The sequence below is a fragment of the Tasmannia lanceolata genome, unplaced genomic scaffold (assembly GCF_043159265.1).
Source record: "Tasmannia lanceolata isolate RefF3 unplaced genomic scaffold, GAP_Taslan_0.1 ptg000037l, whole genome shotgun sequence".
Classification (NCBI taxonomy): domain Eukaryota; kingdom Viridiplantae; phylum Streptophyta; class Magnoliopsida; order Canellales; family Winteraceae; genus Tasmannia; species Tasmannia lanceolata.
Genome location: NW_027518714.1, coordinates 10,215,637 through 10,242,920, shown reverse-complemented (window position 1 = coordinate 10,242,920; position 27,284 = coordinate 10,215,637). Strand labels below are relative to the sequence as shown.

Sequence of the window (27,284 nt, the reverse complement as noted above, 5' to 3'; positions counted from 1 at the left end):
TAAACTTTAAGGTAGAGTTTTAATAAGATCAGCAACAAATACTATTAAAAATAATTATTTTTTAGTTTAAAACGTGATTTACGATATTGATAACGAATGGAAAAAAATTTCTCTACGTTGAGTGATCTTATGTTTAGGGATTCGAAGTTCGAGTTAGAATCTGACTAAATGAGAGAGAAAAATAGGTTTAAGAAACTTAAAACGATCAAGATAATTAATTTATATATTTAATGTGATATATTTCAGGGCGCCTTCAGATTAATACTTAGAGCTTTCTCACATCGTTCCTTACACTCACAAAAACTCAAGGCAAGTTATAATTGAGTCTTACGATAATGGTTCTCGTAATAACATTGATATTATGATTTTGTTTTCTAACTATCATGTTATTATCAATTATTTTTCTATGCTTTAAGAACTTTAGAAATCCCTATTTAGAATCTTTTTATTTTTAGCCCATATGCATATATAGTTTTTGTATAGTACTCTATATATATATATATATATATAATGACCTTGATCCACATACGACATATGTGATGTATGTTCCATGTATATACATATGACGCTTTAGATTGAGACATATCTTTCACAAATGGTGTGGCACTTCGCTTTAGTTACCCAAAATTATATTTCTTTGATACTTTGGCATGTTACGTTATTTTTTATTCCATATTCTATTGATACTTTTATTACATGTGCTTGTTACCTTTGGTTGTCCTTCGCATTCTCTTCTTGAGGCACTCATTTTGCTTATCTTTGATTGATTGACTATCTAGGTTTGATACATTTAGATCATTATTGTAATACTGATTCATTATGGTTTTTCTATTATATGATTCTGCTATAAACTTGTGCAACTTGTCTAACTCGGTTACTACAAACAGATTTTGTAGGTTTAAGTAATAACTTGAACACAAATAAGGGAGTTAAAGGGATCGAAGAAAGAGTGTTTGGCCAGGTGGCCTTTTCGGGCAAAGTGCCCTTACTTTGTGAGTTGTATTGGGTTTTTTTTATAGTCCACTTGTTTCCATTTTGTTGTAGCAATTTGAATTTTGGGATTTTGGAATTTGAAAAAAAAGAATTCATGTCTAAAAATTTGCCCCAAATCTAGGTCGTTACACCAATCCTCAATAAAATTTAGGGATCTCCATCCGTCTGTCACCACATGCGAACGAATGTCTAGGGACTGCTCAATGTGTAAAATCATGCTCAAAGTCATCCTCTTCATGGTCAATCCACTCCCTTCTTGAAAAACTTTCCTACCTAAGGGAGAGGACTGGTTGTGCCTCGAGTCTAGCTGCTCTCTTTATTGTCACATGCATTGCATTTCTTCAAACCAATTTATGGGAATGATGATGGCTGATCCTTCTGTGCTACAAATCAGCAACAACAATAATTCTCCAATATGGCTTATAATAGAAAACTCCAAATTGTAGAAGATGATGCACGGTCAAACAAGTGGCACAAACCAAAAGTAGCAACACAATATGAAAACCATGCAATGGACAGCCCACAGTTTGCCAATTCCACAAACAGGAACTGAATGCGCTTCTCTGATTTGTGATGAAGCAGACCTTCAGTTGCTTAATAGTTATGCCAAACAAAGTTATGAGAATTCTGAACTTATATTGTTGGCTTGCATGATTTCAAAAACAAGATGCTTTCAGCTGGGTGTCAATGAAAGATATTCAGTTTAATTAGCAACCTGCTTTAAGAAATCCCTTTGCTTAATAGTTATGCCAAACAAAGTTATGAGAATTCTGAACTTATATTGTTGGCTTGCATGATTTCAAAAACAAGATGCTTTCAGCTGGGTGTCAATGAAAGATATTCAGTTTAATTAGCAACCTGCTTTAAGAAATCCCTTTGGCAACTGTCGGCTAGGAGTAATTGTGGAAAAGACCTTGGCAACAGGAAGAAGCAAGCTATTGTGAAAACACCAACCAGACTGCAAATTGAGAGAAGGAACTCAGGAATTCAAATCAGCACTAATATTTTAGAATCTGCTCTCACATGCAAATGGTAATCTGAGCGCAGACACTGCTTTCGACTCAAGTAGTTGTGGCCATCAACAAGTGTCTCTGAACACTACCAGTTAAAGCCAATAGAAGGGCTGTATGTTTCCAAAAACTTGAAGCTGAAACAGTACTTGGTAATATCTCGTTCACATTCTCAGTTAGAGAAACAACATTAGTGCTCCTAATATCAGGGATTTTTACTGCATAGAACTCACCCTTAAAAGCTAGCCGTTAAGGGGAGAGTGCCCTCTCGTAGTTCCCACATTCCACCGCGTAGAGGGGCGAGATTGTCCACGTTGCTTCCAGGTGGAGGGGGAGATTGTTGGGGGTTTCACGCAAATGCGAGATCCCACATCGGAAGCATGAGTGGATATGGATGGGCTTATAAGAGAATGGGAACCCTCCAACACCTAATTTGATGAATGAGGACTCCACCCAAAATCCTAACTACTTGTGTTGTACTTGTTAAGAAACAGTCCTTACTATTGGAGATAATATGTTGATCTCTCAGGTCAATTTCAGTTCTGTTGGAAGGCCTTAATTAGGATCATTTCAGCCTGGCTGTAATAAGTCCATCTGATTTCCTTTGCGATTTCTTCACGAATGGCAGCAGGTTCTTGATCTAATTGTGCTCTTTTCCTCCAAGATCTGCAAGAACTAGCAAGCCTTGCAGCAAGGCTCCAATACCACTTGATGCAAGTGGCCGCGGAAACGCCTACGAATTCTTCAGAAAGATGATTGTTCTTTGAAGGAAATTTTTTATTCTCGCAAGGGGATGAAATAACACTCAAATCTGATTTTAATCTTGCATTAAAAAGATGAAAATGAAAGAAAATGAAAGAAGATTAGAAGAATCATAATCCTAATTCCATTTCCAAGAAGATCGAAGGACAAAATAGAAAAGAAAAATCTCTCTCCCCAATTTCTCCCCAAGGAGGAATCTCTACACCATTTGGAACTCAGATGAAAACTGAAGGGGAACTATATGGGAGGGCTTTATATAAGCTAGCCCTTGCAAGTATTCCAACAATACCCCTAATGGAGCATTATTTCCCAAACTACTCATGCTAGTGCAAAATGACACAAAAGTACATGACAAAGTATAAAAATAACTAGCTACCACTAAAGAAGCAAAGTAAATCCGACACTAATGAACAAAGATGGTTGATGTCAAAATGCCAAAGGGGATGTTCCTGCATCAGGTAGGGAGTTATAGGCGACAAGGGTAGGGTTGATTAGGGAAAGAAGGGTGTAAAGAATGGTTCAAGGCGTAGGGGAGTATGGGTTAGGCTGGTGAAACAACATTGAATCCGATTTGTAACAAGGAGAGGTGTGTCGTGCGTCGTGCATGGATCAACCACTATATGTGATAGCCGAGAGGGGAAAGAGATCAATGTAGAGAGAGAAGATGAAGTGTTTTGTAGATGTCTTGTATTCTAACAGTGATAAATCACCTTTGCAGAATAATGTGAGCGACACACACGCTCCGGAAGGAAAATTAACTTCTTAATTTGTGATAGAAGGGCATTTCAATAATTTCCTGATGTAGTAGCATTAATATATAAGCCGTGTTAGGGTTCCTAAGTGCGAGATTTTTGTGTGTTTCTTGGCTGAGGAAAGAAAAGAGAGTTCGTAACCCTAATCAAAATAGTGAAACTCTCCTCTTGTGGACATAGGCACACTGGTGAACTATGCACATCTTGTGTTTCCTTTAGTTGTATTTCTGTTTCCTACATCTCATCTTATCGTTAGTTGAATATCTTGTTTGATCCTGTTTTGAGAGATTTAGATCATTCGTTTTCAAAAACAAGGGTTGTTCATATTGAAGTTAAAGAGAGGAAGAGTGGAGATTCAAGATCAAGAAAGGAAAGAGAAAGGAATATAGGACGGCTAATAAACCCAATTGTGAGGGTGAGAGGAAGGTGACAAGAAGAAATGAGGGAAAAAGAAAGAGAAGGGAAGGAGAGAAGAGAAAGGTGAGAAGAGGAGATGAAGGGAGAAAGGGCGTAGCTCCCTTCTCCATGAGGGAGATGGCGTATCGTTGCATCTACGGTGGTTCCCTGAATCTCCAAAGCAGATCAAGTGGACCCCAAACATCCGAATGAACTAATGAGAGAGCAAGAGAGAATCAAAGGAGAGAGGGGGAGAGGAAGATGAGAAAGAGGGGGTCTCTTCTTTTCGTTTTTCCAAATCTGGGTTTAGAGGAGGGTGTGGTAGGGTTTTATATGAAGGGGGGTTTAGGCTAAGTGGTGGGCCATAGGGTAATGGCCAATAGGATAAAAGAATGCTTCGGAAAGAGTTAAGTGGGTTTAAAAGGGTTCAAGTGATGGGCCATTGAGGGTAGCCAATAGGGTTGTAAGGTTTCTTTAAATGATTTTTAAGGATTTGAGTAGTGAGCCATGGAAGCCGCCAATGACGTATTAAGATTTTATGTGAATTGGGTTCGATAGATTTAAGTGGGTGATGTAGGCTGAGGAGCGAAATAGAAGAAAGAGGAGAAAAGGATAAGAAAAGGGGAATAGAAAAACAAGAATAGAAGAAGAGTAGGGAAAGAATAGAAGAAGAAATTAGGGGAGAAGAGAAAAGGAATAGAGGAAGGAGAACAAACCTGCAGAGGGGAGAAGCCAATCAATTTTTATTCAATAATCATCAAAGTTAATAATCTCTACTACATAAGGCCTATATATAGGCACTTAGGAGTTCTTAAAAGAATGAAACTGCCTAATTTAAGAATCCGTAAAAACCTAAACATGGAAAATAAAATCCTAGAAACTAAATAACATAAAAAAAACATGTAAATAAATACTAATGGGCAAATATGCCACTTATTTGGCCTAATATCATTAGTGGGTATGGGCTTAGATAATGGGCCTTGGGAAATGGGTAATGGGCCATAGATTGATGTGAGCATCCATACATCTAGGCTAAACAAGAATACAATAAAATTACTAAAATAAATTCTAAATAACTACTAAACAAAATGTCCATTTATCAGTAACATAAAAGCCTAATCATGGAGCTTGGATTGGATCGCATCATATTGCTTTCTCCCTATTGTCTATTCAAAACAACAAGGTCCCCATGGTGTCAACGCATTGGATTGGATCGCATCATATTGCTTTCTCCCTATGGTGTCAACGCATTTATTTAAAATGTTACCATCAAGAAATGTACAAGTGGTGATTACTAGTTCAATTACCAAAACAAAATATAAATAAACGGACAGTGCTCCAAAAAATAACCTTTGTGGATAGCCCGAAACCTTCAAAAAAAACGAGATTTTTCACAAATTGTGGACATTGGATTTTATCTTTGTGTTAAAATTCTAAAAAGGAGAAACATTTAGTGAATGGCCTGTTCATGGATGGGCCAAAAAAGGGTTTAATTCGTTGATGTGATCCCCACACCTATACTTTTTGCCCGTCCTTATTTCCTTCAGAAAAAATAGACCCTTCCTCTCTATGTTCACATAAAGTTTTCCAATGAAGAAAATGGTGGGCAAAGTACAAGTGGTGGCCTCTTGCTCAACAATCCAAACTATTTGCCTACAGGGCCCTACCAGAAATAGAACATGCCCCCAAAAAATCTTTCCTCTTTGGAATAGTGTAACATATTAAAATATGGAAACTTTTAAGAAGAGTTTCGGAAATTTAGCTTATGTCTTTGTAAGCTCCATATAACACATCCCCACAACCCCTGATGTGGGATTGAAAGGGAAAACAAATTAGGTATCAGATTTTATAACAGTGGAGAGAATTAAATGGTAATTACCTAAGGTTTTGGGTCCTAATTGGATGGGTAAAAGGTAAGGAATAAGGAAACAGATTGGATAGGTAAGATAGGGTAAAGAGGGAAGAATGAGATAACAGATCTGGACTATGAAAACAGATCTGGGGTGTTTGGATGGTTCCGAACAGTTTGGACAGGACTAATATGGATAAATCTACACTGTTGGGACTATTTTGGTGGAAAGCTGGGACACTAGGAAGGGACTTTAACAGATCTGTGGACTGTTATTAGCTGGATTGGATGGGAATATTATGGACAGGCTGAGGACTTTTCTGAAATTTCAAGTTTTTGGAAATTTCTGCAGCCTATGAAAGATTTGAAAACATGGGTGCATGGCTTCATGGAATGGTGGGTTACGTTGGGATCGGTGGTAGAAATTTATATGGGAAATTTCAGGTTTATGGGATCGGGATGGTGAAAGATGGGGAGCAGGTTAATTGCAAGCTTTAGGATTGTTCTTGATGAAAACAGACCAATACAATGTGTTGTTAGGGTTCATGGACAGGAAGGGGAGCAAGGTGTTTGGCGGATGGGAAGTCAAGAATAGGGTTGTGGACTGAGAATAAAGGTCAGGGCTGGATGCATAGGGATTGTTTCTTGAATATGCAATTAGATCAAGAATAGTTCAAGAAACGGGTAAGGTCAAGTTGTTGGCAGTGTGGGGGGGAGGGGATAGGTTAGGAAAGAGAGGAGAAAATAGCTCTAGAAGTCGATTGGGGAGCAGAAATTAGGAGACTGCCTACAGGACAGAAAAACATAGGATATGGGCAGGGATTCAAGAAGTGAAAGTAGTAGAGATTGGGGAAAGCCATGGGGACGAAGAACAAACCTAGAATCACCCTAGGCCTTCCTAGGAGTTACACCTAGGGCAGAGTATCACAATCCTAGCAAGCAAAGCAGCAAGCAAACTTTAAATTTATTCAATGGATGCTTTAAATGGCCAAAGGCCGCATAAATATATAGAAAAGCTCAACCCCAAAAAATTCTATCTATAAACAAGCAGGATTCTAATCCTACTCCAAGTTGGGAAACAAACAACTATCCTATTGGAACACATGACCACAAGACATAAGTTTGGTGAAAATCCCTACTTGGACCTAGTCAAAAGCCAAATACACCCCCACAAAAATTTACTCTTCCCCTCGTGTTGTAAGTGAAAGGTGGGCCTCCCTGGTCACAAAAATAACTAAAGTGATTTAACACATCCGGGCCTACTTTGGTTAACATAATAAGTGACTTAATAATAGAAGACCAACTTCCTTACAAATAAAAGGAAAGACAAATGCACCCCTTAGCTAAAGATTATTCCATGTAGGCCCTCCATCATTCTCATTGCAAATCAGACATGGCTTTGGAGTTGTGTATTTGTTTTGTTCTCGGTACAACTTCAGGGGCTGTATAGGATTCATATCATCTATCAACCACAAAAAAAGTAATCGACCTTGATGGGTTAAAAGCATTGTAATGTTCATAAATATCAGAGTGGAGATGTTGGAACTCCTCCAATGTAATCCAGCTCCATTCTGATAAGGAACAGCCTTTCCACATTATGAGGAACTTACGATAACTGCCACTCTTGGGAGAAATGAGTTGCTCGTCTAGAAATCTTCAATAATCTTTGGGATTTTAGGAAGACAAGGCAACCATAGAGCTAATAGTGAATCTTGAGAATCAAGAGGGTGTCCTTGTAAGATAATCTACATAGATCATTGGACTGATTCTAGTTTCCGCTTTTCTCTTTCATATCATTCAAAAAAAAAAAAAAAAAAAAACAATGGATTGATCCTCATATCATTACGAAGTTCTAAAGCCTAAGCATTATAAAGAATTCTCTTCACGATCTTATATGGGCCAACACTACATGAGTTGAGTTTCTTAAAAGTTCCTTTAGGATACCGCTTTTGTCGAATCTCATCAACATGTCATCTTCTCGGAAATCAGCAAAGCGATGATGCAACATGCAAGTCTAACTCTCGTATTATAAGCTTCAATGCTAAGGGTGATCCGTTTATGAACATTGTCATGGAGCTATGCGCGTGTCTAGCAAATCATTCGGCTTATACACTTGCTCTTGCTTCTGACAGTAAGGATATGAGGCCTATCGTGACCACTTCAAAAGGAGTTCTTCTTATGGATCAGTTGAATGAACTATTATAGGCAATTTCAGCCATTAGCAATATTTAGTCCCACCTAGTCATGTGAACACCAACCAAGTACACGAGCATGTCCCTCAACCTTCTGTTAACAACCTCCGTCTAGCCGTCGATCTGCGGATGAAAAGGTGAAGAGAATTGTAGCGATGTGTTGAGAAGCTTTCACAAGGTCCTCCAAAAACAGTTAATGAACTTTAATTCTCTATCAAACACAATGGTCTTAGGAAGCTCTTGAATTGCACACCAATAAAGAATCTGAAGGGAACATACAATGCATTTGACATTTTTCAGCATGGTATGAAGTGTTCCATCTTTGGAATCGATCTACCACTACGAATACAGTCATGTGATCTAATAGTCTTCGCCAAATCAAGGACAAAATACATGCTAAGATCTTGCCAAGGTGCATGTTGAAACGGTAAAGGTGTATATATATATATATATATATATATAGGCATGTGTTGTGCTTCCTCCCTTCAGATAAATGGCATGTGCAACATTGCCGGATGATCCTTGTCACATCATTCTTCAGGCAGGGCAATAGAATTTATGCCTTCACCATGGCTATGGTCTTTCATGACTAAGTCACTTGATCTCTAAGTGAAGTGGTTGGAACGCATAGATAAGAATATTTAAAGAGATACTCATCGTGAATAATAAAGATCGGGGTAATGTATAGTTGTACTAGTAATGTTAGCATGTATAGCACCAAAGTCTACACAGATGTTTCGACCAACCGAAGAAAGATTATCCTACTTAAAAGATTTTGGCACTATACATGCTAAACTTATTGCATGGCAATGACACTGCACCTCAAGCTTTACCATTCGAGAAGGGTATCTCTTTAAGGATACTTATTTATGTCATTCATAGAATCCATTTGGTGATTAAGTGAGTTGGGAGTTACATGCATATGTGTTGAAGGACACTTTGGTCGTGACAAGACCATAGCTACAGTGGAAGATAAATTCTATTGGTTCAACCTGACGAATAACGTAGCTAGAATCATCAAGCATCTAGCAATGTCGCATATGTCAGTTAGCTAAAGGAATCACAACACAAGCCTAGATATGGCTCTATCTATTTCCACATGAGCCTTGGCAAGATTTTAGCAATGATTTTATCCTTGGGTTTCCAAAATCTATTAGAGGGCTTGACTCTGTGCGTGTGGTAAAGGATCGGTTCACTAAAATGGTGTCCTTTATAAAAAGGCTGCAAAACAGAAGATCCAAAGTACATTGCCAACATCTTCTCTAAGTGGTAAGACTTTGCAGCATTCGTAAGACCATTATGTCCGATAGAGATGTGAAGTTCACCAACTATTTTTGGAGGACCTTGTGGAAGCTTGGGAGACTTGCCCAGATGCTTGGTTGGTCATCGCATGACTAAGGGGAGAAATATTCTGGTTGGTCATCACATGACGAAGGGGGCAAAATATTAACCATAGCTAAATTTGCCTATAACAGTTCCATCAATATACCCAATATCATTTTGAAGGGGTCGCTAATACCTAGCCACGAAGGCCTATCGACCCCATATCCTTACTGCCAGAACCAAGAACAAGTATAGAAGACGAACGATTTCCTGAACACATTTGCATGCTCGATAATGACGTTAACAAAAAGATCACTCTTAGCAATAAAGCTTACAAAACGAGGATTGGCTTGTATTGTCGCCTTGTTGAATTCCAATAGATGACATGGTAATGGGCAAGATTCGAGCAACGCAATATATAAGGGAATCTCAACGAGGTTTAACTCATGTAGTGCTTGCCAATACAAAATAGTCAAGAAAATCAGTTCTAACGCCTATGTTTTAGAATTTTCTGAAGATACATGAATCAGTCCAATCTTCAATGTGGAAGATCTTACTGATTATCAGGGACACCAGGTAGATTCTCAAGCTGCACAATCAGCTCCACGATAGCCTTTTATTATTAAAATCCATGAGATTCTTAAAGATATTTTAGACATAGTTGCCAATGCGGAAAGCGAGGTAAAAAACCAAGAATACTTTCTTTATTTAGGACCCCACTCGATGTGCAGCAGATGTCACGAAAAATGCAAGAAAAACAATCACACAAAAGACAAGAACATAGGATTTGCGTGGCTCAGCAGTGTCTACTTCCACGAGAGAAGAGTTTCACAATTTCAGTTTAGTGTTATAAAACTCTCCTTCTCGGCCAAGAAAACAGAAAGAAAACCTTGCCCGTCGTAGCTGTAACATGTGGCTTATATATCAATGCCACTACATCAAAACAAAATTATTGAAATATCCTTTAACGCTCAAGGGTTGCGAAAGCGTCAACAAAAGCACAAAGGGAAATGCCAGGGAAGCGAACAAGAAGTGCATGAGGTAAACAAATTAATTATAAATATAAAATAATTATAAATATAACAATTATAAATAAGCTTTAATAACCTATGTTCAATGTTTGTAAAAGTTAAAGTATGTCAAAACAAGTTCCCAAGCCACAAGCAAATCAAATCCAGTCACCATAAAAAGAGATAATTTACATGCAAATTTAACCAACTTAACATTAAATCCTAACCAACATTAAATCCTAATTCCAACCAACTTAACAAATTTACATGTAAATTTAACTCCCGGCAATTAATCAAAATACCAAATATGAAAGTTAATGCAATCTCAAGTCTAAAATAGATAACTAAATGGTTAATCACTTAGATGATTAAATGAAGAAACTAACATCACTTTTCTTGTCAATGGGACAAACTACATACACTTCAACATTACATATACACTAAAATGAAGTATAACAAATGGATAAGTTTAAACTGAAATTTAGACTTAATCACTTAACATCACTTAATATATAATTACTAGTATTTTTTTAAAGAATATATAGTTACGAGAATATGAGCACATTCATAGATTTTAGTATTATAATTTAATCAAAGTATCAAATCAAATCAACTTATTACTCTTCTCGTCTTTCTTGGCTCATCTTCTTCCTCTGTTTCTTGTGATTAATCAATTAAGAACAACTTAATCAATATACATAAAATAAAAAATTAAAGAAAAATAGAGAATGAGGGAAAATAAAAAAGGAAACTTTAAATACATACTTCTTTGTCAAGTTCATATAATTAATCAATTATGAAATTAGCTGCCACATTAATATTTAGGGATTTGCTAGATAATTTCACAAAAAGGCATTTCACGGATAACTTTTGCATGAGAGAACAACCACACAGGCTCACTTTTCAGCAGATTTTGTCTTATTTAATTAATTCATTTAAGGTGACTGTTCGTTCATGCAAAAGCCGCAAAATGCCTTTCTGCGAGATTCCCAAGCAAATCCCTAATATTAATGGTTTAATAAAATAATCAAATTTAAAAAGATGACAGGGTAAAATGAATAAAAAGAAAAGAAACAAAAACAAAAAATTCTAGGAAAAAATTTAGGAAACACGCCTCCCAAAATTAGGAAATGCGCTTCCCAAAATTGTCATTTGCTGAAAAAAGAGACGAGACCAAGCCCAATTCAAAGCAAAGAAATGGAAAGGAAGGAAAGAGAAATGCGGGGTCGAAATGCATTTTATTCTTTGTATTCAATAAGTATTGCATGACCGAATAATTCAAGGAGGGGCAGGGTCCTTTTAAGTAGATGACTCGTCGGCCGTCGGAGCGGGACTTCTTTGGGAAAAAGCACTTGAATAACTTAGTTTTTCTGGAAGAGTCGTCATTTTCCTATCAGGAACAGGCACATCCTTGCAATTACTTCATCTTCATAAACTTGAAACCACTCTTTTTTCTGTGCTATCTTTTTAAGTGCTGGCTATTGTTCCTCTCTTTTTGTTTTTTTTTGTTGGTTGCTATCTTGAATGAATTTTTGAATGTGTTCTAAAGTGTGTTCTCCCCAAACTAGAGGTTCCTAGTTACTTACGTGGTTCGATCCTCCCTAAAGACTTTCTTAATAACCGCTTTCGGGAAGTTCTTTCTTTGTAGAACTCACGCTACTATAAATTAAAGCTCAATTCCCGTCATAATGCTCGATAAAAGGATGAATTGTATCAATATCCGTATCATTTTGTGTATTGCATAAATGGGAAGTTAAGGATCCTTTTCTTGATTTGTTTTGTTAAGATCAAACTGCTCCAATCAGTTTTTTTTACTCATAGTTGGAAGTTTCTTTTCAGCAAATTTTGTCTTATTTAGTTAATTCATTTAAGGTGTCTGTTCTTTCAAGCAAAAACCGCAAAATGCCTTTCCGTGAGATTCCCAAGCAAATCCCTAATATTAATGGTTTAATAAAATAATCAAAATTTAAAAAGATGATAGGGTAAAATGAATAAAAAGAAACAAAAACAAAAACAAAAAATTTCGGAAACACATCTCCCAAAATTAGGAAATGCGCTTCCCAAAATTGGGAAACGTGCTTCCCATAAATTGGAAAGACACTTCCCAAGAATTGGAAACACGCTTCCCCAGATTTTGGGAAGAATCACGTTTCGTGCTTTCAAAATGCGATTCATCCTCTTTTCAAAAAAAAAAATGTGATTCACCCAAGTTATTAAGTAAACCAAAGAGGGCCTGTGTGTGTTAAATCACTTAAGTCATTTAAATGACCCAACGTGGAGGGCACCTTGAACTTACAACATAAGAAGGAAGCAATCAATTGATGTAGAGTTTTAGTTGTTTATTAACTAGGTTCAAATAGGAGTTTTGGCTAAGTATAGGTGATAAGTCTTGTGGCCATGTGTCATCATAAGATATGTATGTTTCCTAATTTGACGAAGGATGAAAATCCTAAATCCTACTTGTTAATGGTTAGAATTTTTGTGAGGTTGAGTTTTTTATATATTTGTAAGGCATTTAGCCATTGAACGCATCCAATAAATGAATTGAAATTTTGCTTCTTGCCTTCCTTGCTTGAAGTATGATGCACTACCCTAGCTGTCTCCTAGGAAACCCTAGAGTGATTTTATGTTTGATCTTTCCCTACCTCTTTGTTTAACCTTCGTTGCCTTCAGCCCTTGAATCCCTACACAAGTTGTATTTTTTCTGCCATATAAAAAGCTCCCTAGTTCCTGCTATCCAACCGACTTCTAGAACTAATTTTACCACTCATTCCTAGCTTATTCCCTATCCCTTGCATTGCCGATAGTTTGACCTGACCCTTTTCTTGAATTGTTCTCAATCTAATTACATATTCAAGAAAAGGTCTCCAAACACTTATCGTCCACCTCAATTCTCAACCAAAATCCACGATGTTTATTCCCCATCTACCAAACACCATGTTGCCCGATCTGTCCAAGAATCCTAAAACCAAGTCCTATTATCTTAGTCTGTTTTAATCAAGAACTGTCTTAAAGTCTGCACTTAGCATCTCTTATCCCTATACCATTAACCTCCTAAAATGTTTCCCATGAGTCACCAAGCCAGTGCCCAAAACCTGAAATTTCACAGCTAAATTTCTACCAAAGATCTAGGCCTAATCCACAATTCCAAGAAGCCCTGCATCTATTTTTATTTTTATTTTTTGAAATGGGAAAGCCATGCCTCTGTGTTTTTCAAATATATCGTGAACTGAAGAAATTTTTCCAGATTTGTGCGAACAATCTGGATTTGTCCAACCTTTCGGAGCTAAGCAAACAGTCCAAATCTATCTTGACAGTCTAGAGCTATCATCATTGCCTTCCCTCCCACCCAATCCAACTTGTTCCCTTATACTTTATATAGTAACCATCCAAATAGACCCAAAATATTAGCTAATTACCCTTTAAATCCCTCAGCTGTAATAAAATCAACATACAACATACCTAAGTTGTCTTCCCTAATCAGTCATAAATCAACATGGCAAATCTAACTCTATGGACATCAGTCATGCCATCCCAATCGAAGTACACCATGACAACAAACATTTCAATAAATAATTAAAGGTCGATGTTGCCACCAAAAAAAGGAATTCCCACACATCTCCTATGGAATTAGGAGACTCGTTTATGTCCCATCCTACCATATCATGCACTTCATCACTCAAGGTGACTGCAAGTATCAAAGTCCTTACTCGGGTAATGCTGGTGGTCATTCTAGGATTTGGAACCATTGGTTGACCTTCCTGATTAGCCGAAAGTTCAGTGAGACCATCTTTCGGTCTGCCAAAATCACAAGCTTTTTGGAGGCTCCTAGCCTTCTTGGTGTAGGGGAATCTTTTACTTCCCTCCAACACATCCTCATGTGGCCCACCCTCTTGACCAACTTGAAGAGTAGTAATTCATCTCTCTTACTATCGGGTGACCTCCCCTGGTAAGACATTCCGCTTTGAGTTGCCACAAGGAAAACCTAGGATTTGATGCCATTTGATATAGGACTGATTAAAGAAGACAACTTAGGTATGTTGATTTTATCCATGGTTTTAAATTTCGGCCGAAATACCAAAATTTCGGTAGGGGAAGTCACCAAAATTTCGGCACAAGTTTGAAATTTGTTTTTATTTTACTGAATTTCGACCAAAATTTTGGTATTTCGGCTGAAATTTCGGTTTCGGCTATGTCTGAAACCGAAACCGGAACCGAAATTTTAAACCATGATTTTATCACGGCTGAGGGAATAAAACGGTAAAAAGCTAAAGTTTTGGGTCTAATTTGGATAGGTGTAAGGCAAGGAATAAGGGTACAAGTTGGATAGGCAAAATGGTGCAAAGAGGGAAGACTTTGATAATAGATAGAGATGGACTGCTAAGATTACTCTGGGCTGTTGGGACAGTTTAGAACATTTTGGGACATATCCAAACTATTCATATAGATATGGACAGATCTGGATAAATCTGGGTTCTTGGGACTGTAGGAAGGCAATTTATAACAGATTTACGGATTATTATGTCAATACTGAGTGGGAATATATGGTAATGATGGGGAATGGTCTAAAATTTTAGGTGTTGGGAAATTTCTGCAGCTTACGACAAATCTGAAAAAAGATAGTGATGGGGACATCAACAGTGGGCGCGGATTCAAGGTTTACAAGCACAAACGTTGACGAGACTGATGGCGGAGACTCTAGCATGGGCCACAAACATTGGCGTCTTTTTTTTATTATTTACTTTCGATATTCGTCATTTTATTTGTAGCCTACTTTTTAGGCATCAAATCTCATCCGTTTAGCGTGTTTTTGGTATTATTAGAAACGTTTTTTCAATTACCTATCTAAGGAGCCCAAGATCACATGATTTTGATGTCTTTTGAGCAAATAATGAGTATTTTTAGGAAGACGTATAGGTCTATTACGGGATTACTATTTTTGGTAAGTTTTTATATATATTTAATTTACTTTGGATTATATGAATGGTTGATATTAGTTACTTCGGTTTTTAAGTTATCTTATAGGGTTTCTTTTCTTACAAATACATCTTATGAAAGCAATGTAAATGACTTTTGGAATATTGAATAGAATTGACGTTTTGCTTGAAGCCAGAAATTTGGGCTTTCTTATTCTCTTTTCTTCTTGTGGCTTGGAATCATCTTCTCTCATCTCCTCTCACCTCTTCTCTTCTATTTCTTCAATCAAATCAGAACAAACAGGGTTAGTAAATCAAATATTCTATTTTCTTTGTTCTTAAACCCTAAAACTAGAAAAACCCAAAATCCATATATCTCCCTTATTTTTCAAGATCTTGTTTTGAGATTTTGATGAATTATTTTAATAATTAAACCTCAACTAAAACTCACAAGAATCTTAACTTTCAAACCTTTTTGAACCCTATTACAAGTTCTTACACTTTTCAAGCCTGGAAACCCTTTTAAAGATCCGTAGCCTAAACCTACCATCAAATCAGAACCTCAACCCTAGAAGTACCTTTTCTTTTACCAACCTAAACCCTTACCTAAAATCTAGACAGCAATTTCCTTCTATTTCCATATTTGCAGAAATTACTAGAATACCTTTACGGCCTAAATCTAGACTGTTTTGACCTAATTCCAGCTGCTAGACAATTTTTTTTTATTTTCTTCATTGATTATTATTAATTTCTTATGCTTTTGTTACATCTAATTATAAGGTCTTACATTATCTTTTAATTCTTTTAATTGGTTGTGTTCGTAGGCCTAGTTTCGGACTAATCCTTCTATTATCATCAATTCATCTTAAGAATCTACATCGCTTTGATTGATTTGTATAAGGTTTAGTTATGCTTAATTATGATCTTTACAATTATTTATGCTATTTAGGTCTCATTATTGCTGATGTCCATAGATTAATTAGGCGTTAATTCAGCCCAAGGTTAGTTGTGTTAAGTGTTTTTTAGTTTTCCGCGTAAGCCTTAAACTTTCATAAAGTCTTAATCTCATTAGGTGTGTAGGATTTTTCCTAAATTAGGTATTGTTCTGCATCAACTTGGTATCAGAGCACATAGTTATTTTTTTTAGGAAACCTTTTAGGGTGTTAAAAAAAATAGTCTGAATTTGTGTTTAGTTTCCCTTTGCATGTCCACAAGGAGTGGTAAAGATTACCACACAATGACATGCGATAATCAAACGTCGATTAAGGAGTTGGCCCAATTTGTTAGACAGCCGCGAAAGGATACGGCTTAGTAAAATGGACGGTGAAGCTCACGGTCATGAATTACAAACCATTAGCACTCAAATCTAAGCCGTGCAAGTAAGGCTTGCAACATTAGAGGGCCTTAGGCAAATTTATCCTCAACAGCCAACTGTCTAGAATAATCAGCCTAGGCAAGGGAATCAAGGATTCCAGAATCCACCACCTAATCCTGAAATTGCATTTGAACAAAATCAAGGTGGCCAGAATTGGAATAGTTATGTAGGACAATACCTAATTTAGGGAAAATCCTACACTCCTAATGAGATTAAGACTTTAGGACAGTTTAGGGCTTACACGGAAAACTAAAACAACAATTAACAACTAACATAGGGCTGAATTAACGCCAAATTAATCTATGGACAACAGCAATAATGAGACCTAAATAGCATAGATAATTGTAAAGATCATAATTAAGAATGAACTAAACCATATACAAATCAACCAAAGCGATAAATATTCATAACATGAAATGATAATTGAAGAATTAGTCTGAAACTAGGCCTACGCATGCAACCAAATAAAAGAACTAAAAGATAATGTAAGACCTATCAATTAGAAGTAACAAAAGCATGAAAAATTAATAACAATAAATGAAGAAAACAAAAAAATATTCAGCAGCAGGAATTGGATCAAAATAGTATTAGATTTAGGCCGTACAAGTATTTTAGTCATTCTGCAAATCTGGAAATTCAAAGAAACTGTTGTCCAGATCTTAGGTAAGGGTTTAAGTAGGTAAAAGAAAGGTAATTCTACGGTTTAGGTTCTTATTTGATGGTAGGTTTAAGCTATGGATCTTTAAAAAGGATTTCGGGGCTTAAAAATGGTAAGAACTTGCAATAGGGTTCAAAAAGGCTTGAAAGTTGAAATTCTTGTGAGTTTTAGGTGAGGTTTAATCACTAAAACAATCGCACAAAATCTCAAAACAAGAACTTGAATAACAATGGAGATTTATGGATTTTGGGTTTTTCTAGTTTTAGTCTTCAAGAACAAAGAAAATAGAAAATCTGATTTACTAACATTGTTTGTGCTGATTTGATTGAAGAAATAAAAGAGAATAGGTGAGAGGAGATGAGAGAAGATGGTTCCAAACCACAAGAAGAGAGAAGAAGAAAGCCCAAATTTCTAGTTTCAAGCAAAACGTCAAATTCTATTCAATATTCAAAAAGTCTATTACATTGCTTTTATAGGATGTATTTATAAGAAAACAAACCCTAGAAGATAACTTAAAACCTAAGCAACTAATCTCAACCATTCATATAATCCAAAATAATTAAATAAAGCTAAAAACTAGCCAAAAATAGTAATCTCGTAATAGACCTATAACACTTCCTAAAAACACTCATAACTTGCTCAAAACAAATCAAAATCATGTGATCTTGGGCTCATTAGATTGGTAATTGAAAAACCTTTCTAATAATACCAAAAAACACACCAAACGGATGAGATTTAATGCCTAAAAAGTAGGCAACAAATAAAACGACGAAAATAGAAAGTAAATAATAAAAAAGACACCCATGTTTGTGGCCCATGCTATAGTCTCCGCCATCAGTCTCGTCCACGTCTGCGCTTGTAAACATTGAATCCACGCCCATTGTTGATGTCCCTATCATTTCTACCTGGCATGGAAAAATTCACCTCCGGTGAATTAACTTGCTCGTACTGCTCTAACAAATCTGGATCAAGCTCCTAAAGCTCGTCGACTGTAATCCAAGAATCATCACTATCTAGCCGTCATCGCCATCTGACTAAGAACTTCATAATTCCTCCAATGTGATTGGAGACAATCTTCTCATCTAAGACATCTTATACTACTTTTCTTTTCTCAAATCTGGGTAATGATGGGGTAGAAGAAGGTAGTACTGGGATAGGTGGCGTTTGGGGTTATCAAATGCAGAAAAGGGTTCATGATATAGTGAAAGGTCTTCAACATTGAAAGTATTACTAATTCCCATGTCAGGTGGTAAATCTAAAACATAAGCATTAGCACTAATCTTTTAATTATTTTAAAAAGATCCCGCACCAAGAGCTTGTAGTTTGCTAGCTACATGTTTATCATAACGTTTAGGACTAATTCTTACCATTACCATATCATCTTCTTTGAATTCTTGTAGCCTTCGATGTACATTTGCATAAGATTTATAAGATTCATTACTAATTATTATCTTTCTTCTTATTTCTACATGTAAGTCTCGAATATGCTGCGCAAAGGACTCGGCAGACTCAGAAACTCTAGAATTGGCATTAACTCCAGCAAGAATAAGATCTACTGGCTTCTTTGGGGTATAGCTTGTGATAATCTGAAGAGGGGAAAGACCTGTACTACGGTTCACAGAACTATTGTAGACAACTCAGCTTGGGGAAGGACTATATCCCGACTAGAAATATGATCACCAATAAGACACCTATGGAGGTTTTCTAAACTCCTATTAATGACCTCCATAGGTATCTTATTGGTGATCATATTTCTGGCCCGGATAGAGTCCTTCCCCAAGCTGAGTTTGCCTACAATAGTTCTGTGAACCGTGCAGGTTTTTCCCCTCTTCAGATTATCACAGGCTATACCCCTAGAAAGCTAATAGATCTTATTCCTGCTGGAGTTAGTGTCGGTTCTAGAGTTTCTGAATCTGCCGAGTCCTTTGCGCAGCATAATCGAGACTTACATGCAGAAATAAGAAAAAAGATAATAATTAGTAATGAATCTTATAAATCTTATGCAGATGTACATCGAAGGCTACAAGAATTCAAAGAAGATGATATGGTAATGGTAAGAATTAGTCCTGAACATTATGGTAAACGTGTAGCTAGCAAACTACACGGGCGCAGGATCTTTTAAAATAATTAAAAGACTAGTGCTAATGCTTATGTTTTAGTTGTACCACCTGACATGGGAATTAGTAATACTTTCAACGTTGAAAACCTTTCACCATCCATTCTTTCTGTTTCGGTATTTTCCACACCACAATAATTAGGAATAGATAATCTATATCAAATAAAGTACGATGGGAATACTCGTACCAATTGTTATTTTACTTTATACATTGTAGTCGGTAACGTTGGCGAATTAGGTGACGGTACGGACAGAGAGGGATTCGAACTATAGAAGTTGGGCATGCCCGAAGTCGTTACCTTAAGGGGGATGCTGAAGGCGGGGCTAGTGAGTCATGAACCCTTTTCTGCATTTGAAAACCCCAAATATGCCCAATCTCCACCCATCTCAGTACTACCTTCTTCTACCCCACCATTACTCATATTTGAGAAAAGAAGAGTAGTAGAAGACGTCTTGGATAAGAAGATTGTCTCCAATCACATGGAGAATTAGGAAGTTCTTAGTCAGATGGCGGGGACGGCTAGATAGCGACGATTCTTAGATTACAGTTGACGAGCTTCAGAAGCTTGATCCAGATTTGTTAGAGCAGTACGAGCATGTTAATGCACCGGAGGTGAAATTTTTTCAAGCCGGGGAGAAATGATGGGGACATCAACAATTAGATTCAAGGTTTACAAGCGCAGACGTGGATGAGACTGATGGCAGAGACTACAATAGCATGGGCCACGGACATGAGCGTTTTTTTTATTATTATTTACTTTCTATTTTCGTCATTTTATTTGTTGCCTACTTTTTAGGCATCAAATCTCATCTGTTTAGCGTGTTTTGGGTATTATTAGAAAGGTTTTTCAATTACCTATCTAATAAGCCCAAGATCACATGATTTGGATGTGTTTTGAGCAAGTTATGAGTGTTTTTAGGAAGTGGTATAGGTCTATTACGGGATTATTATTTTTTGTAAGTTTTTAACTTTATTTAGTTTACTTTGGATTGGATGAATGGTTGAGATTAGTTGCTTAGGTTTTAAGTTATCTTCTAGGATTCTTTTCTTATAAATACAACTTATTAAAGCAATGTAAGGGACTTTTCGAATATTGAATAGAATTGGCGTTTTGCTTGAAGCTAGAAATTTGGGCTTTCTTCTTCTCTCTTCTTCTTGTGGTTTGGAACCATCTTCTCTCATCTCCTCTCACCTATTCTCTTCTATTTCTTCAATCAAATCAACACAAACAAGGTTAGTAAATCAGATTTTCTATTTTCTTTGTTCTTAAACCCTACACTAGAAAAACCCTAAATCCATAGATCTCTTATTCTTCAATATCTTGTTTTGAGACTTTGAGGGATTGTTTTAGTGATTAAACCTCACCTAAAACTCACAAGAATATCAACTTTCTAACCTTATTGAACCCTATTACAAGTTCTTACCATTTTCAAGCCCGGAAATCCTTTCTAAAGATCCACAGCCTAAACCTACCATCAAGTCAGAACCTAAACCCTAAAATTACCTTTCTTTTACCTACCTAAACTCTTACCTAAGATCTGGACAGCAGTTTCTTTCAATTTCCAGATTTGCAAAAATTACCAAAATACCTCTACGGCCTAAATCTGAACTGTTTTGACTCAATTCCTACTGCTGGACATTTTTTTTTTTTTTCTTCATTGATCATTATTAATTTTCATGCTTTTGTTACATCTAATCGATAGGTCTTACATTATCTTTTAGTTCTTTTAATTGGTTGCACTGTCCTAAAGTCTTAATCCCATTAGGAGTGTATGATTTTCTCTAAATTAGCTATTGTCCTTCATCAAATAGATGTAGGGCTTCTTCATATCGTAGGTTAGGGCTAGCAGCTGGGAATATTCAGGATTAGGAGATCGGTTTGGTGATCGATCAGGAGCAGCTTAGAAAGGTAATAGTGTCGAGATAAGGGAATGTATGCCAAGGCTTTGGGATTGTTCTAGGTGAAAACGAACAAAGAACATTACTACACTGCGAATCAATCAAATATTTTCCTGATTACCATCTTGTCTAATGACATGCAAGGATGTTTCAAGAAGAGGGACCAGTATGCACACCAACAATAATGAGATATCCAAAGGAGATGCAGGATAAGAGAATAGCATCAAAGATAAACAGGTAACCATGGTTACAAACTAAAATTCCAACGCAGTACGAGCCCCGAGGATATGCAAATTAAATTGTTTTATTTACAAAGCTTGATTCGGCAACCAAACTAGTTGACAAAAAATGCAAATTAAATTGTTTTATTTACAAAGCTTGATTAAGCAACCAAACTAGTTGACAAAAAATGTACCCACTTAACAGCTCTTAAACAGATGCTAAAAAATGAGGTCAAGCTGGAAACATATATAAGTTTAGCAACTTCAAAAGCCATGAATGTGAACACACTCAAAATTATCCTTCGATTTTTAGTTGTGATTTGGCATCAACATAATGTTGTAATCAATCTTGAAGTCCACTACGGCCTACAAATGAGTACTTGCAATCTCAAAGAACACCTCGTCCACGACTTGAGCAATCATTTTGTTGAATAATCTAATAAAAGAAAAGGCCTTTTCATTCATGATTGGGCTTGTCGAGCAATCATTTTGTTGAATAATCTAATAAAAGATAAGGCCTCTTCATTCATGATTAGGCATCAAGCAAAACATTCAACATTATTGGTATATGGAAAAGGAAATATGCATTCCACAAATGGTTCCAAAGTTATCCAATCTGTTCCTCCTCGATCCATATTAAAGCAATTAAGCACCAAAAAACAAAAGTCGGTAGTAGTCTAAAGCTCGGAAATTGTGTATGGCAGAAAATTTTCCCTCTTCTACTCGTCTTTGATATAGCATGTCGAGAAAAAGTCAAAAACTAATAAATATTCAGTTCAACAACCTACTACAAATGGCTTTCCAAAAGAACTACGAAACAGAGAATACAAATTTCTCAAACAATTCAAAGCCAAATTACTTTCTGAAGGGTAAAGGTAATGAATGGGGATTATCACTTTATCATCACTCAACATATTATTACCTTGGTAAAGTGTATTTAGTGGTGTTTGAGTAATCTAAAAATGGATTAACCCAATAAGGAGAAATACTTCTTGGATTAGCCAACAAAGAAATTTTCTATGAATTACTTCATTTTAGAAGGAAATAGTTCCATAATTGGCACTCCATGTAATTTCTTACCTTCTCCTAAGAAAGTCCTCGTAGATATATTTAAAAATTGCATGAAATTCCTTATGAGACATATAGAATAAAAGATTTGACTAATTGTGAACAACCAGGTGAAAAGGGTCTTAGACAACCAAGATAGTTCAATTGCTAAATGATGAATTGTCAAAAAATGACAATGCACCACCAATAAAGAAGAATATTTATAGTCGTCAACGATAATAAAACACTGAGAAAAGGTAATGTCAAGTCCTAAACTCCTAATCTTAATATTAATTCTTTGTAACAAATCTAATTTATGTTGTGGTCTTAATTTGTCTTTATAAAAATCTATTCTATGATTGTCATGTCCTTATAGGCCATTTCTACAGCCTTGTAAAGGTGGCTTTAGGTTTTGTACCAAGTACAAATATAAGAACAAAAATTCTTAAAAGACAAGAGTTGACAAGCAAAATATATTCTTTCTTTACGTGTGAGCAATGTCCCAAGCTACCTTATCTGGTAATGTATAGAAGAACACTTTGAGTCTTAATTGGTACAAGTGCTTGAAACTTTCTAACAGAGTGAAGAAGGATCTACTCTTATTACAATATTAGAGCCCTAAAGCCATTATTGGTGTATATAGATATATCATATACACAACTGGAAACATACATATAGAATCATCACACATATATAAATATATTGACATACATACACGTGTCTTGTGTGAATACACGTGCTTTGTGTGAATATATACACACATATATGCCACTTACATGTATGAAATGCAAATGCATATACGTTTGAGCGTGCACACAGCACAAACATGCGACAAAAGAATCCCAAACAAAGTGCAAGCTGCACTAGTACCAACAGAGCACGTATATCAAAATTTTAAATTTTAAATGTTCCCACCAGTCCTAGAAAGAAAGATGATTTAAAATACCCATATAATGAACCATCAAAACCTCAAGAAAATTCCCACAGGATCTAATGATGTGCCTCTAATGATCGCATTCAAGTATCCTAAATGAATGTGGTCATTCATTTTATAGTACAAGCACATGTAAATCAACTGATTTACATTATTACATTTTTTATTTTTTATTTATTTTTTGTAAAATACTAACAGACATTTTTATCGTAAAATATAAGAAGGTTCACAGGGTCAGGACATTGTTTAAAAATATCAAAGAAATAACAAATAAATGTAGTGCTAAAACTTAATTCTATGAGCTATCTTTTACACCTCATACATTTGAGATTGGCTGATTAGATTCGCCGTATAATTAGAGTACTTTTAGGACATATCAAAAATCAGATTATTGTTTGCAAAATTATATTTGGACTGTGTAAATAATCTGATGATGTGTATTGTGCATACAACATACAAAAAATAGGAAATGTCAAATGCTTATGAACAGCCAATAAGCAAATAAATATAATGGAAATAACAATGAGGCCTCAAAATAGACGAAAAGAGATAATTTTACAAACCTACTAAAAGATTTTTTATAAAGAGGACACTAACCTATATAAGGGCTTAGACCACCTGTTCTTCCTACAAAGCTCATTTAGCCTCTGCTTAGCACCTTCTTTTTCCTCCATACCAGCATCCATTTCCATGTCTGACGATTGAGAACTCATTAGCTGCTGCATAGCGTCCTTTGCCGCATTCAGCTTTGCGGTATCCTTTTGTTCCGAGGAACAACTTGTGATCAACTTTCTATTAACATATACGCTCACAATTGTCTTAGCCCCTTTCTTCCACTCTTGGAAGTCCAGGTGATTCCCATGCTTTTGACAAAATTCATACAATGCCGTCACCGGTTGCGGTTGAAGGGTTTCTTTCGTAACAATGGGCTCTAGAAGCACCCTAAAAACCTATAAGTAGGGAAACACAAGAAAATTGGCATCATGAATTAATAAAAAAGGAAAATGACACCAAAACCCTAAAGGGTCGTTTGGATGATGGATTTTATAATCAAGAATTGGAAAATCCTGGATTTTATATGTTATAACATGAATTTTATAAGCTAAAACCAAGACCAGGTGGGATCATCTTCTATTGTTTTTTAGCATGTTCGGCGATCTGCAAATGAGGCGGCTGACAGGCTAGTTAGAGATGGGGTTCATAGAACCGCTTTGGAGCTCTGATTTCTTGCCCCCCTTGAGTCTCTATTTTTGTTTATCTGTATTTTGTATTCTCCTGTTCCATTCTTTGTATCTGACCATCTCGGTCCTTTTCTTTAATACCATTTGAGCAAGATTTTACAATCCTTAAAATGTGCAATCCAGATTTTAGTATATAAAATTCAAGTTTCAGCTTTTAAAATCCAGGTTTTAGCTTGTAAAATTCAGGATTTTACAATCCTCGATTATAAAACCCTTGTATCCAAACAGCCCCTAAAAGTATATATGAACACAAGATAATTGTCATCACGAAATAAAACAAGGAAAAAAAAAAACCCTATAATCTCCGCTGCAAAGTAATATCCTACCATCCAAAGAACCTCTAGGTTGAAGTTACTGTCAACATAAATAGCAGCAGCAATTGATTCCACAATGTCTGCTAAAACTTTTGGTGCTTTAACATCACCCCCATAAGGAGCCTCTTCAATCTCTCCCTTAATATAAAGAGTAAAATCCCCCACCTAAACTCATTCAAGGACAAAAAAACAAAAACCAAAACAAAAACAATCAAAGTAAAGAAAGATTCAACAGATTATTAAAAACAATTTAGAGATTCAAAAGATTATTAAAGAGAATTTAGAGACCTTTTCATCAAGAGATGGGGTATTGCGCCTGAGATACTGATAGAAACCATAACGAACGGCAACACGAGCGAGCTTCTCGGTGCTGATGTTAGCCGCACGAAGAACTGAGAGATCCCCCGGATCAAGGTTCGGGTAACAGAGATAGATATGGTTTGTGATCACCATAGTGAGTGCTGCATCTCCTACAAACTCGAGTCTTTGGTAGGACTCAGCATCTGGATGAGAGGAGTGAGTCAAAGCCTCTACTAACAGCATCTTGTTCTCGAATTTGTACCCTAAAAGTTCTTCAACCTCCATAATCGATTCTAAAGAGAACGATCCAACCCTAGTTTCTGAATCAGAGTCCAAAATCATCACTTCGTCGGTCTTCTTGCCGGAGGATTTCTTCCCTTTCATTGTTTTTAAGGAAAAAGGAGAAAGGTAGGAGAAGTGTAGTTGAGAAAGGGATTTTTATCAGCTCTGGTTCGTGTAACGAGGCGATATGTTATCCGTACGATGCCGCTTTGGTTTGTTTTGGAAAGGCGGTAAAGAAATCTAACCCTTAAAACAGGTCTTTGGTTTTTCCACGCTCGTACTTTTGCTGGGGTGCCAGTATTAAATCCGAGCATGTGATCAAGTATTTCTTTAACGACTAGCAAGACGGGAATCCGTCTTGTTAAAAAGAAAACGGGGATCAACTTTTGTTGCCACGTCTACAGAAAGTTCTGAAGAGAGGCCGAATCCATGAAACCACAATTAATACAGTACTCACAAGGCCACCCCCACCAACTTTATTTATGATGACTCCTTTTCCACTACAAGGCCTGGGGAAGAGAAGGGGCAAATATAGGGTCATTTACTCTTTCTTAAAAACAATTAGTGGGTCCTATTATTGATTTGTATACATTAGCATTATCCATCCGTTGATCCGAATGCCATCATCAGCATCGGATGATCCTGTGCCCTCGATCCATCGAGCCTCATATAAGGTACTAACAATAAAGGATATATTCTTGGCACTTTGGAGGGAGTCCTTTTCTTACATAGGGATGTTCCCTTGAGATGGGACCAATATTATGGGGTCACCACATGATGATGCCCTATAAGATCAACGGGTCTTCACCTTAAACCTATTGATGATTGTTGACGCTCTGCACAGGCGGAAACAATTCTGAAGTGTTGTTGGATTTTGCAAGTCTTAGATAATTTCTAATTTTTTTTTCTGCATAGTAACATAAACTAGATGTATATAGCAAAAGAAAACAGTAAATGTATGTAGAAAGCGAGATGGGAGGCTTTGAACTGTTAGAATTCAGCAGAAACTTGTGAATCCCCTAACTCTCCTCAGATGGCATGTCTCCTGTCTATTTATAGACCGTATGGTGTATTTTCTAGTGCAAAAGCATCCCTTTAAGCTACCTCTACGCAATGGGCATCTTTTCTAGCTGTTAGATCACAATTCTAGGGCCCAGATTAGCCCTGGGATGACTCTCATGTTACATAAAACTCCCTCCAATCCCGTAACCGATAGATCAACCATCCACAGTGTGGATTGCACCCTTTGGGCTCTTAACCGTTGGGACGACATGACACAACCCAACGTTCCAGGTCGTACCCAATCGGATTCCAACCAATCCGACTTCCAAGATCGTACCCCGCTCGGACACCAGGCGTTGGCATATATGGCCATATGAGCACGATCGAACAGCTTGGATCTCACCCGCTCGGGATGACCATCGAATCACTCCGATCTCGATCATTGGCTAGGATCGATTCTGGAAAAAAATTTAAGCACTCCTATCGCGACGATCCATACGTGCAAAGTGTAAAGTGCGCCTAAAAAAGCTCCACTAGCACCCTACAGCCCACTGCCTATACAGACGGTGCGTTTCACCGTCCCGTGGTTCAACCCATGGCTAACCAATTGTTCATCAAAGCAAGTAAGAGAAGTCTGTAAAGCTATATATCCATCACTTTCTCTTGAAACTTTACTATGTGATATTTTTCC

The 27,284-nt window shown here is 36.6% G+C and overlaps 1 protein-coding gene across 1 annotated transcript in view; it reads right to left on the bottom strand.

Annotated features, from left to right (window-relative positions):
- RTL2 (RNAse THREE-like protein 2) overlaps positions 1-25,832 on the bottom strand; it is a 61,932-nt gene extending 36,100 nt beyond the window's left edge. Inside the window, exons 1-3 of the mRNA XM_077373062.1 lie at positions 25,298-25,832; positions 25,022-25,174; positions 24,052-24,404 (exon numbers count right to left, since the gene is read on the bottom strand). Of these exons, the coding sequence (XP_077229177.1) occupies positions 24,052-24,404; positions 25,022-25,174; positions 25,298-25,693 (902 nt within the window). The 5' untranslated portion in view covers positions 25,694-25,832. The remainder of the gene's footprint in view (positions 1-24,051; positions 24,405-25,021; positions 25,175-25,297) is intronic.
- Between the last annotated feature and the right edge of the window lie 1,452 nt (positions 25,833-27,284).